This window comes from Trichosurus vulpecula, chromosome X, assembly GCF_011100635.1.
Source record: "Trichosurus vulpecula isolate mTriVul1 chromosome X, mTriVul1.pri, whole genome shotgun sequence".
Classification (NCBI taxonomy): domain Eukaryota; kingdom Metazoa; phylum Chordata; class Mammalia; order Diprotodontia; family Phalangeridae; genus Trichosurus; species Trichosurus vulpecula.
In genome coordinates, this window is record NC_050582.1 from 11,387,085 (window position 1) to 11,400,984 (window position 13,900).

The window sequence follows — 13,900 nt, forward strand, 5'->3', positions numbered from 1 at the left end:
CAACACCCACTCTACTTGGCAAGCCCACAGTTTCAACTAATCATCTCTAGTCCAACAGAGATAAGAGGGCAGACCACTACATAGAGCAGAGAGCACAGTTCAACTATTTCGAGCCTAAGTTTCATGAATTCCTCCAAGGCTGACAACTTTTTAAAGATACCACCTCAAAAAAGGCACCACCAAAATAGCATCTCCTCTCAACTAAACAAAAGAAAACACATAAGATTAATTGAATCAGTTTTTTTTAAAGTGTTGCCTACAATAAAGTCAGTGCTTTCCCAATATTCAAAAAAGAAATGCCATTGCCAAAATGGACTGGATTTCAACCCACCATCCTGCCCCCAAAAAGCCTACCTGACAACCAGAGACCAATGAGTCTTAGTTTACACTGTTCTCCCTGCCAAGAATCTCCTCCTTCCCATTCTTTGCCTCCTGCCACAAGTACATGCAGCTTTCCTTTCCCACTTTCCAGCAGTGCTTCCCTCCATTTCTGCAGAACTATAACCAAATCAATATAGTCTTTGTAAGAAAAGAGTGTGTCAATCTACTTCCCTATGGCTACACTCATCATCCAGGTGATTTCACAGACTCAAAAACCTTTGCCTAGCTACCACACTTTTAAATGTGTTGTGCATCTATTAACACGTAAGGATCTGCAGGGCAAGCAGCACTGGACTGCTTTGGGATCTGCAGCCCTGGCACTTAGCAGCATCTTGCCACACAGCAAGAGCTTAATGAGCGCTGGTTCATTCACTTATTCATTTCCAGTCAGTGACTCCCAACTCTCCCCCACCTCCACCTTGGCCCTTCTCAAGAGCACTTGACTTTGGAATTCTTCACTTAACTATAATTCATGATATAATGTATTTACTTTTATGTTTTATCCTGAGGTGTGCTGGAGCCAGCTCAAACTGGCTCATGGGAGGTGACTGTGAAATTTTCAAGATGAGCACTGAGACCACAGAAATTGGCAAACACTACAAATAAGGACCTTGATTTATTGTTCTGTTGATTGTTGAGACCAAAGAAAGTGATGGGAGGAAATATTACTAACACAGATTAAATTTAAAAGTGTGCTGTTAAGTACAGTTTTTCCCCAGAAAGGCAATTGTTAAAACATTTACCAGAATACAACTGTTCTCATTCCTCAACTAAGGCAAGTTAGGCCTCATTCTGTCTAAACTTTATCTATATCCAAGCATCATCTACATGCAATAAATATGTGATAAACATCTGTTGAACAAATAAGTGAATGAACTTATACAATTACCTTCATATAAATTCGAATACAAAAATTTTCAACTTTGGATGAAGGGCACTAAACACAAAGGGAGAGAAAAAATGTACTATGTTCCTTTTGTTTAGACTATCTCAAAGTGTTTTACAAGCATCAGTAAATTTTGCTTTTTAACTAATTTGCTAAGTGGATAGGGAAAGGAAAAATGCCAATAAACATCAGAGAAAAGGCATTAACCCCTCTGGGCCTCAGTTCCTTCATCTGTGAAACTGCTGTTGTTGTTCAGTTGTATCTGACTCTTTGTGACCCCATTTGGGGTTTTCTTGGCAAAGATACTGGAGTGGTTTGGCCATTTCCTTCTCCAGCTCATTTTACAGATGAGGAAATTGAGGCAAGCAGGGTTAAGTGACTTGCCCAGGGTCACAAAGCTAGTGTCTGAGGCCATATCTGAACTTGAGAAGATGAGCCTTCCTAACTCCAGGCTGGCCACCCTATCCACTGTGCCACGTAGCTGCTCTATCTGTGAAACTGGAATACTCCTTAATCTGCCGTCATGGAATGAAGTAGGTCCCTGCCAGTTCAAAAGTCCAAAAAAAATTCATGATCGGTCTACTAATCAAATTATACTGATACACAAATTCTTCTGGAGAAGAAATTTGATAGGGTCACATATTTCAAGTTGGAAGGAACCTCAGCTGAAGAAACTGAGACCCAATGAGATTAAATGATTTTCCCAAGGTCACTCAGGTTTTAAGTAGCAGAGCTTAAGACTGGTATCCAGGTACTTTTACCTCAAATCCAACGCTCTTAGTAAACTTTTCAATGATTCTGATCATTTAATTCAAAGTTTATATTTTGTTTTTAAATTGTTATTTTATTCTGAACTTGACACCTAATAAAATGGGCATTCCTATATACAGTTGAACAAAAAAAGAAGACTATGTGAAAACATAGATCTCCACAATGGAAAAATATGTATTCAATTCAAGCTGGAGTTTTCAAGCTGTTCTAGTTCTCTGTGAATCTTTCTGACCCTCTGGCTGATTTCTTCTGTACATTTTTTAAAAAGGATGCTCTCTTTTCCTTCCTTTCTTTTTCTTTTTGCTATCCTTAACCCTAACCAAACTCTCCTTCCCATTTCATGCCAATGGATTAAAAGGAAAAATAGATCCTTCACATAGACACTTGCTGCGGTGATCTTTTTTGCCCCAATTGCCTATTTCCTTTCTAATATTCAAATGGATTGGTTTTGTTTATGTGTATTGGTAATTAAGGTGAGACTTGTTTACTGTTTTAGAATGATAAACTAATTAAGTGTCTTTGATTGAGTCTTACTAGATGCAAAGCTCCAGGCACACAACCTTTTGCTAACCAAGTATAAAGCCCCAGGCTCATGCCCTTTTGCTGATTAGGTGTGAATCCTTTGAGCCCTGAACAGAGTATAAAAGCTCAAAGGTTGGCATTCTGTCTGGGACTCTCACTCACTGAAAGAGTGGCACATGACTCTGGGCAAGCCATTGTAACTGCTCCACCCCAGCTTTGCTAACCCAGATGTCGGTTTGTATTTGATTTTACAAGCCCCGGGTTTGTAAGCCCAGATGTTGATGCTTTTCTGGTAACTATGAATTAGGGTTTGGTCTGTTTATATTGTGTATGTTTGTAATTTGTTTGTATTTGCTCTGAAGTTCAGGTTGCTGGCTTTTCCTCCTGAACTAAGTGAGTTATATTTTTATGTGTGATTAAAGTAAGATTGTTAACCCCTTAACGTTGCTTTCCTTAGTAAAGCAGATCAAAAGAACCTGTGATGGCACCTCCTGTTGCTGGTCTTGTCGGGTCTTACACCTCAACAGTAGCTGGTAGTCAAATTGTTGCAACGTTTAAATTTTATGTAATCAAAAATTTCCCTCTCCCCCCCACCACCTACTCTCTCTTTCCCCCCTCCCCTCTCTCTCTCCTGAATTAGGGAGGAAAATGGTCTATAACAGTAGTAACCTAGTCTTTTAAAGGAGCAGTGTCAAACTGGAATAGAAACTGAAGCTACTAAACCAATACAGAAGGATCCCTGTGGGAACATTAGCTCAGAAAACCACATACTAATATTATCTGTTTTATCATATTTTTATTTTGTTGAATATTTCTCAATTATATTTTAATCTGCTTCAGGCTGTGCTCAGGAGTATTGTGGGTGGCATGTGGCTATCACTGGGCAGCCTGTTTGACACCACTTCTCTAAAACAATATTATAACAGTGTTCAGAAGGCTCAAAATGACTCTCTATACCCATTACGTAGCAATATGGATCACTGGTCTTCTTATAAATAATCTGTACCCATGCTGAAGATGAGTGAGCTATCAAACCAACCTAGTCATCTAACACAAAGTACTAGAAATATTTTAGCAAAATATTTGTTACCTCTTATGAAAAATGCAATTTGAGTCTCAGTGGATCACATCAAAAGTTTTTTGTATCTAGGTGCCTCAGTGAGTAGAGCACCGGCCCTGGAGTCAGGAGGACCTGAGTTCAAATCTGGCCTCAGACACTTGACACACTTACTAGCTGTGTGACCTTGGGCAAGTCACTTAACCCCAAATTCCCTGCCTTTCCCCCTCCAAAAAAAATTTTTTTGTATGCCATGATATTCATCAAGTACTCATGTAAACATGGATGTTAGTTCTGACATTTTTTAAAGCAAAATAGTTGCCCACTGAGTTTATGTACACAAAGGGAAAAGATTCAGCTAAGCAGCAAACATATTTGGTTTGTTTTTTTCATTTGTTTCCCCACCTTCATTTTAAACCTAACAAAGAGGCAAAAGCACAGAGGGCATGGATGGGTTTTATATAGCACAAGAGTACTAATACAACTGCTTGGGTTCAAAAAACATTCAAGCCACTCTTAGAACCAAACAAAGTCATAATTTCACTTTTCAAAGATAGCCAAAGTTGTAGTACTACATACTTAAGAAAGGAGTAGAGGTTGATCTTTTTTTTTTTCCAAAGGGACCCCCTCCAAGAGCTCACTTTTTAAGCATGTGTCACTGTGGCTTATGTTCATATATGAGCACTATAAGCATTCAAACCAGTTTAGTCTAACTATCCACAAAGGAAATAAATACTAAGTGGGCAAAGAAAGCTGAAAGTCTAGCCCGAAGCATGCAGCTGGATGGATTATCAATCAACAAGCATTTCTGAAGCACCTACTATGTACCAGGCAGTGTGCTAAGCACTGAGTATGCCCTCAAAGAGCTTACATTCTATCAGACAATAGAGAAGAGGATGATAAAGATGGTTAAAAAAATCTTATTAACTTATCCTACACTAAGCAAAGTCTTCCCAAGGACATTCAAAAATAAAAATGGAAAAACTGGGAACAAAAGAAAAATAGGAAAGACATACAAGAACCATTTCAACCAACTTCAGCAGAACCATAACATCTGGACCCTCAAGCCTCTGAGATGCTTATAGAAGAGGCAGAAATGTCATAAAAGAAAACAAACACAGGAAATCAGTCATATTAGATTAACACATGTGAGGAGACTGAAGGACCAATATACAAGGTCTCTGCTCAGGGGAAGATATCAAAGGGGTTGGAAAAAACTGTCAAACCTTATTAATACCTCGAAAAGGTAACTGACAGAACATCAATAACTAACGACCTAAAGATCAACTCTCCCATATGTACAAAATCTTTATGTTGTCATCTATATATTAACTGAAGGCCTCTTCAATGAGGGTATTAGTATGGAAAGAGAAGCCTTTTACAAACAAATATCCAACAATGGACTACGTTATTACCATCTCACAACTGATTGAAAGATATAGTGAATATAAGATCCCACAGTACTCATTGTTTATTCATCACAAAAAAGCATTTGACTTGGTACCACAAGACATGCCTTACAGATTCCTTTACAACAAGTTATCTTCCATCTGTATATCAAGATCATTTAGGGGGCCATGGAGGATATAACAACAGAAACAACCCTGTTCAATGACACTCTGATAATAAACATAAGGAGGGAGACAAAAAAAGGAAGCAGCATGCTCACCAAAAATAGTCACCATTGTACTGGAGGAGGTTCAGAATAGAGTCTAGGTTGAAGAGGGATTTCCTGTGGCTGGTCCTGTTTGTGGATGACACTATGCTGATTTCTCAGATAGGCGGTATAGATGAACAATGGGCTAAGTCCAGAGTTGAAACAGAGGGAAAGAGTGGCCTGGATTGCTTTCAGAACATTACAAGGTACTTTTACTGAACCCAACTCTCTCATAACAGCAAAGGCCTAACATTTCAATAAAAGTATTTCACTGGCATTTCACTGCCGCATGGCAGTGAGACCTGGAACAACAGTGCCTCTGAAGAACTAAAAATGAATATCCTTTAGAGAGAAAAGGTGTATGGTGGATGTCAGCAAGCTATGACAAATAACCAAGGAGGAAGTCTGAAGAATAAAAGATGTCATCAAAGAACTGTATAACAGGAAGAAAAAATGGACTGGTCATTTGATAAGAGTAAAAGATGCCAGGCAGATAATCAGACTGTCCCACTGGTACCCCTGTGATATTAGGAGAAGGGGAGGAAGGCCTCCAGCAGGCTGGGAAAAAGCAAGGGAGGACACTAGCATGCCCAGGTGGACTCTCTCTAGCACACTTCAGGAAGGATAACGCCAAAAGTCTTATAAGATAGGAGGATATGTTGGGAGCTGCATCATTGGAGGAAATCCCAGAATTAATAAGATCACAGATGCATTTGAGTATCTTCTTCATCAAGCAATCTGATATATAAATAAGTAATATTTCAGAATTACTACTCTGGAACAATGTATTTTGGAAGCAGTAAAATAAAAGGTACTAATTTATGATAACCAAATTTTTAAAGGCAGAAAAAAACTTTAATAAGAGCAAAGCCAGAGAAGACCAAATTACCCTACCCAGTGAATCTGGCATCCAAAATAAGTAAACTCTGCATTACCCTGCAACATCCGATGTCTTCTACTTCTAATCAAACTACAGTCAAAAGTGACAGCAGAGAAACAGAAGAAACAGCCAACAAAATTCAATGATATCAATTTGCACTAAGACCTCAATTAACTGTAGGCAAATTACTTGGCTCTCTCAAATAACTGGAATCACTCTGCACTCTATTCACAATAAGAGGGCCAATGACAAGTAAACAAATGGTAGCAGAGATTTAGTACAAATACACATATTATATTATGTAGTCACTACAGATTTAGGCTAATCTGCCATCCCTTCCACAACTAAAGCCCTGAAAAATGAGACTTGATATTCATAATTGTGACCCGAAGGCACTGAAGATTCCCGTGGGAAGATTCGATTATATTCAGTATATTGTGCTTAATTTCTTGTGAAAGACTTTCAATGAGGTTAGAAATTTAAAGGATTTTTCTGGTTAACCCTGAGTTAACCAGAAATTTATTCCCCCAAAATATACTACCCCCTGACCCCAGCCTTCCAGTTGGTTGAGCCTTTACTCCTTACCCTGATATTGCTAATAAAATAATTTATCCAATATATTATATAATGTGGCTATTTATAATTAGTAATAATATCTTTACACAAAGTTTAAGCCATATTTCAGCCCTGGGACATGTCTAAGATCTTAAACACTAATTTACTATTTAGACTAAAAAGTCTAAATGTACAAAGTCCTTCCAAATTTATAAAAACCTATAAATTATTAGTGTACAAAAAGGAGTCCCAGAAAAAGAACACAAAGCCACCATAAATCTCAGATATTACATGAACATCTTTCACATTATTTGTACAAGGAAGGAATCCAGTAGGAGTGAAATGAAAATAATTTCATAGCTCTCAATTTGGTTAAAAGATTCACGTTCCTTCCCAATCAACTGTGTTAATGACATTTTAAGTTTTCCATTACTAAGCTGATGGCTTCTCTCTTTTCCACAGGCATTCCAGGATGAAAAAAAAAACACATCTGAGGTGACTCAATTATCAATGGCAAATATTTAATCCCAGGCTGGCTTTCCCTTGCCACCCAGCACACCTCTGAGTAGCCTTCACCTGTTAGTCTTTGTATGTTCCAGGAAATCATACTAATTTTAGCTTTCATTTAAGCAAAATCATAATCATTGGAACTAGGTGTTCTGCTACTCAAAAAAATCATGTCGCTCTCTTCTAAGTCAGCTATAAATGATTTTTGATCGTCAGTTATTTTGTATTTTATGTGCAACTTCACTCACTGCCTATTCTCTGTGCATCCAGTTTAAATTATCTAATATGAACACACAAGTTTTGAGCTAGGTAATGCCCAGTAAGTTAGACACTAAGAAAGGCACGAAAACCAAGATTTAAAAAATCATATTACATATAAAGCTCTTTTCTATGATTAATAGTTCTGTAAGATTAAGATTCAACATATTACTAAAAAACCTAGCCTGAATTTGAAGTTTCACAAGATAGCTCTAGCCATTACCAGTTTTGATTATATTTCAACTAAAGGTTCACCAGAAAGCATATAATTTTCAATACTGAAGGCAAGCGTATGCTGCACTCTGTAGAACAGATATTCCTGGAGAAATGGCTGTTAACATACACCAAAGCATATTACCCTTTGATTTCCATTTTAAAATTAGAAATATATTGCCATAGGGGAAAAAAGGTAAGACCTGGGATTTAATTTTTTAAAAAAATATCACAATCGTAAATGCAGCAGGCAAACCATTTAAAAATCGTGCATTTTCTGACATAACATTAGCAATATTTTTCAAGTCACGAAACACACAAAAAAATGTTGGGATGGCAATGTTGAAACTCTGCAGTCCCAAAGACCATATTCTCTGGGTACTGAGTCCACAAGAGAAACCAACTTGTGAGCTGCTCACAAATAAACGCAGCCATTTAAAAGTGCTATCAATCTCTTGGCAATCTGTTATTAATAGGTTTATCTTAATTATTTCTTATGCTAAAATCTCCACCATTTAAAAGCAGCACATCAGGAGTCATTAAAAGAGCTGTTTCTATAGTTAGTCATGTCTACAAATGAAGAGTCGAAAGCAATAGGAAGATAGTATACAACTGTATGCAAGGAGAAGAAACAATGGATGAACCAAGAAAGGCATCAACTTCAGGACAGAGAAAATGCCTTTGGAAATGACAGTTGGAGGGTCCGTGACCATCTTGGGTAAATGCTGAACTGAATTCATCTTATGACATCAGATTTGCCACATCTAACCTACTCATGTCTATCCATGCAAAAGCCAAGCTTTCTCTGCTCACTGTGACAAGCCATGCACACGTGAATTCCAAGCCTACTGGGAGGAAAAGCTATTCACCTACCACTGTAGGACAAGAATCAAGTGAAAAAGCATTGAAGGTCATTCAAGAGCCTCCAAAGCTTTGGGCTAAATTTAATAATCATTCCATTAATCAACCAATAAACATTTCTGAAGCATCTGCTATGGGTCATGCACTGTGCTTAGGCACTGGGGATACAGAGGCAAAAAATTAAACAAAACAGGCCCAAGCCTTACATCATTCAAGGGGAAGCAACATGTTCCTATAAATATGCACAAAATAAATACGAAATAATAGGGAGGTGGCTGGAAAAGAGTACCAGGACAGGCTTCATGTTTAAGCTGAATCTGGAAGGGAAAGAAGGACTCTAAGAAGAGCTAGATAAGGAGAAATTGCGTTCCACTGACAGAGGACAGCAGTGCTAAGCATGGATGTGGGAGATGGAGTCTGGTTGAAGAAGAACTGCACCAGGGCCAGTCTGGCAGTGCCCAGGAAGGACATTGATAGGTAACATGGAGCGAAGAGAAGGTAGGGCCAGGAGGTGAAGAGCCTGCTAAGTCAGATACAATTTGTATTTGATTCTTAAGGCAGCAGACAGCCATTGGAGTTTCTTGAGTAGAGAAGTGATATGTTCAGAGCTGCACTTTAGGAAAATCTTTATGGCAGCTGTGGAGAGAACAATCTAGAGAGGGGAGAAATCTGAGGCAGAGAAACCTGGAGGAGGAGTTTACTGCAACAGTCCAGACACGAGGCAATGAAGGCCCGAACAAGGGTGGTAGCCACGTAATGGCAGGGGGTGGGTAGAAGAAATGTTTCAGAGGTGGAAACATGAAGGCTTGACAAGTGATCTGGCTATGATGAGTGAGGAGACAGGTATAATACCAAGCCTACAGACTTGGGTGACAGAAAGGCTGATGGGGTCCTCAACTGAAATAAGTAAAGATGATTGGAAGATAGGTGGATTTTAGTGGAAAAGATGAGCTCCATTTTGGACATACTGAGCTGCAAGTACCTATAGGACATCCAATTGGAAAAGTGCAAAAGTCAGGTGGAGAAGAGCAATTAGAGTTCAGGAGAAAGAAGGACTAGACAGAGATAGACTGTGTTGAGGTCATTAAATCTGTGGAAGTAGCTAAAATCACCAAGTGAGATTAGAGAGAAGAAAATGAGATTCTGAGGATCAGAGAATTAGACTGAACAGGGAACTCTGAGGCCCTCTGGTCCATGCCCTTCAATGGCCACACAAGGAAACTGAGGCTGAGAGAGGCTAAGGGATCTGCCCAGGCTCATATATAGTTCATCAGCCAGTCCCCAAGCTCCAGGCACCCTGCTAAGCACAAAGCAAAGGAGAACCTCCCCTTCCTGCCTTCACAAAGGGTGCATTCTAATGGGAAAGACAACATGTAAATAATTAGGTACGTACAATATATGGAAAGGCTAGATCAAATGTAAATCTGAAAAAGGAAGGACTTGGGAGATGGGGGGAATGGGTAAGGAATCCTAGGCTTGGAGCTGAGTCTTAGAGGGAAGGAAGAAGCACAGGTGAGGGAGCAAAGTATTCCCAGCAAAAGGCAAGGAGCTGGGGGAAGGAGTGTTGGACAAGAAGAACTGCCACTAAGCCAGTGGAGTTCTATCACAGAACATGGGGAAAGGAGTAAGGTGTAAGAAGACTGGAAAGGTAGGAAGGAGTCAAGTAGAGAAAAGTTTGAAATGACAACAGAGAAGATTACATTTGATCCTGGAGATAAGAGAGAGTCAATGGAGTTCAGTGATCAGGAAGTAGGAATGGGGGGTCGTGTACAGGTGAGAGGTGATGAGGCATATGGTCATATGGGTGGAGGAAAGGGGAAGTATCATAGGGATATTGAAGGCAGAAATGATGACAACTGGCAACAATGGCTATCTGGACCATGAGTGAAGAGGCAAGGAGGACACGAAGAGAGGGACCCAGAGTAGCTGTGAGAATGGTGGCACCTGACAGCAGCATGAAATTCAGGTGAGCAATGGGTTTGGTGGGAAAGATAATGAGCTCTCTTTGAATATTCAAAGCATAATTTGAACACAGATCTTCCTGACTTCAGTTTTAGTACTCTATACACTGTACCATCCTATCGTACGTTGGAGGCTATGAATAAATGAAAAGTACTGTTCCTGGCTTCTAAAAATCAAGTTATCATAGATACCTACAGCTGGAAGGATCTCAGGGGCCATCTAGTCCCACCCACTCATTTTACAAATGAGCAAATTGAGGGCCATCAAGGTAGTGACTTGTTCAAGTCCACAATGGTATCAAACAAGATGAAAGAGGCATGATTGCTGTTATTCAATCGTGTCTGACTCTTCATGACCCCATTTGGGGTTTTCTTGGCAGAGATACTGGAGATGAGGAAACTGAGACAAACAGGGTGAAGTGACTTGCCCAGGATCACACAGCTAGTAAGCATCTGAGTCTGGATTTGAACTTACAAAGAAGAGTCTTCCTGATGCCAAGCCCAGCTAGCAGCCAGCTAAGTGGCACAGATGACAGAATGCTGGGCCTGGGATCAAGACGACCTAAGTTCAAATGATAAATGATGATGGCTCTTCCCCTTCCCTTTCCCTTTCCATAGAAGACTGAATGCTCAAAGAGTCAGCAGTATGATATGGGAGCCGAAAAACAATGAAACAAAACAAGCCCAAGGTCTCAATGGCCTACTAGAGAAAGAAATATGGACTTATAGAATATAATTTAAATACGTACAGAAAATAAATACAAAGTAACATTGGGAGGGGAAGGTGGGCTTCTAGGTGTGATCTTGGGCTACAGTAGGAGATGAACAATTGCCAGAAATTGGAGGTGACTGCCCTTCCATTCTCTGCCCTTGCTAGCCTTCATCTCTTGCACAGTATGAAGGTTTGGGGGCCATAGTTTAAGGACACTGATAAGCTGGAGGGAATCCAAGAGGACAATCAGGATGATAGAGGGCCTGAAGTCTAATACATATGAGAATCAGCTGAAGGAAATGGGCAGGTTTAGCCAGAATTGGAGAAGACAAAGCTGACTTCCTGTATTTATAGGGCTGAGGGCACAACGGGAACTATTTAGGCTAAACACAGGTGCTATCCCAAAGGGGAACAGGGAATTCTGTGATTCTGGGCAGCCAAAGCTGTTGGGTAAGGCCTGGATAGTATCTCTCTACTGGATTCCACATCAGGTGAACAAAAAGTTATGCACAAGTCACTTCAACGTTCAGATATGGTGAAAGCTTAGATAAAAGGGTCAAAGAAGCCTCCTGGAATATTAGGTTGGCTCTCAGGCTCACATGGAGAATGAGTTTGCTAAGTCTAGAGCATTTCTCTGAGAAGAAATAAGGCAGATAGGAGCTAGAGAGCATAACGCCAAGAGAAGTGATCAAATAGGGCAAAAATACCAAGATAGTAAAAAATAAAAAAGAACAAAATATCAAACCTTCCCAATCTCATCTCTGTTGTAAATAGCTTTCTGGGCACTTCACTTTGTAACTCCAGCCTTCCTCATCTCCAAAGGCCCTGAAGATCTAAGTCCCATATCACTCCTGTTCTAGGCCTCTCGGCCTATCAGGTGTTGGCGTTCTCCTCAATCCCAGTACCAGAAGCTAAAGAGAATGGACTGACACACGTTCCCCCTCAGGCCCTCACCCCAGAGATTAGGGTTCACAGAGCAGAGTTGGGAGTCATGTCCAAAGCCTGAGGATCTGAAACTCAAGGTACAGGAACACTACAATGAATGCTGTAATGGCCACGTACAGGGACAAAACACTGTCCCAGCTAGACTGCCAGGTCCTTGAAAGCAGAGATCGTTTTATTTGTTTGTTTTGTCTTTCTTTGTAACTCTAGCACTTAGGAGGTGTGTGATAAATGTTTGATGGCTCCATGTTGTCTCATACTACTAACAATGTCAGTAAAACAAGTCAAGTGGGCAGTGGTATGCCCAACAATGAGCTAGAGCTGGCAAAAAAGAAAAGGGGAGGAAGGATTCAAAGTAAGAAAGCACTTTTACTAAATACCCAAAATATGTGCTCTGACTACCAAATAAAACAACCCACCCACTCCAAAACATAGGGAATTTGCTAACAAAGTGAAGAAGCTGCACTCACATAAGGGCAAATGAATAACAATTTAGCTAGTGCCTACAATGTGCCAGGCACTGTGCTAAGTGCTTTACAATGACTATCTCGTGTGATCTTTTATCTGTACCTCATTCAATACCCCCAGGAAATAGCCAATGGTATTTTCAATAAGATGAAATCATACCCTGTGCAAAAGAAATCAGTCAACAGTCACAATGTTGAAGTTTTCTTTGGAAAAGAGTTGTTGGGACACCCAATAGCTTCTGCTCTCTCTTTTAAGTGGTAGAAGCAGCATGTATACATAAACAAAAACACTCCAAACCAAGTGACACTCTACACACGCACACACGCACGCATGCACGCACGCATGCACGCACATGCACACGACAATTGACAAGAAAACAAGGCATCTGACTTACCATCATTTTTTCAAAAAGATCCAGCACTTCCTTTTCAGACAAATTCAGGGATCGCTCCTCATATAATGGTTGTGCTGCTGGAAACTCCGTCATGGCAACTTGAGAATCAAGCGGGTGCTGAATTAGAGGCTTCTCTTTCTTGACAGCAGATTTTCTAAAACTTGTAATTCGGTCTCGCTGCAAATAGGAAGGGGAAAAAAGCTCTAAGAAAGGGGTCAAGAAACACTAAGAAATGAAGCATCCAAATAATTCTTAATACAACATATCAAACATGTCAAAACAATGACAAAATATTATTTTAAGCTGCAAACTCTAATCAGAGAGTGTGCTATTTTGAAATTTTTAAGTAGTTCTGCAAGTGAGATTTGAGAGGTTGAGGAAAGTTTCCCACCCACCCTGCCCCAAATCTTCCTCCTTCCCCAATGCCTAAAAAAGACATTCCACATCTCCTCAGCACAAAAATGAAAATATCCAAGCTGCAAGCTTTGGATACATATATGTGGAAGAGAAAACAAAATGCCTTGCTTCTAAATAGGGTTTCATAATCCAATTATGGGGAAAGGCTAGCAGGGATTTCTCTCCTCCTAAAGACTGGGAGATATGTTCATGGCTCAACTGTCACTGAGGATGACAATCTATATGAAGAGTAAAAATCTGGGGTGTTACTCCCAACAAGGAAAATCTTAAAAGGCCATTTTGTTCCCTACTAAATAACAACCAAGCAGGAAAAACAAAGTTGAGATCTTATTTCTACGTGGCCACTTTCCTGAGGACTGCAATGTAAAGGACAACCAAATCTTGAGGCACTGTTTCAAAGCACAATCTCTGTTAATTAGCTTGGAGCTTCACAGGGGAAAAAAAAGTTAATGGATTAA

At 39.9% G+C, this 13,900-nt stretch overlaps 1 protein-coding gene across 3 annotated transcripts in view; it reads right to left on the reverse strand.

The window, feature by feature from the left end:
• Positions 1–13,900, reverse strand: part of DIAPH2 (diaphanous related formin 2) — an 856,474-nt gene that overhangs the window by 780,191 nt on the left and 62,383 nt on the right. For all 3 annotated transcript variants that reach the window (XM_036740329.1, XM_036740331.1, XM_036740330.1), the window contains one exon: positions 13,026–13,202. In XM_036740329.1, the coding sequence (XP_036596224.1) occupies positions 13,026–13,202 (177 nt within the window). The remainder of the gene's footprint in view (positions 1–13,025; positions 13,203–13,900) is intronic.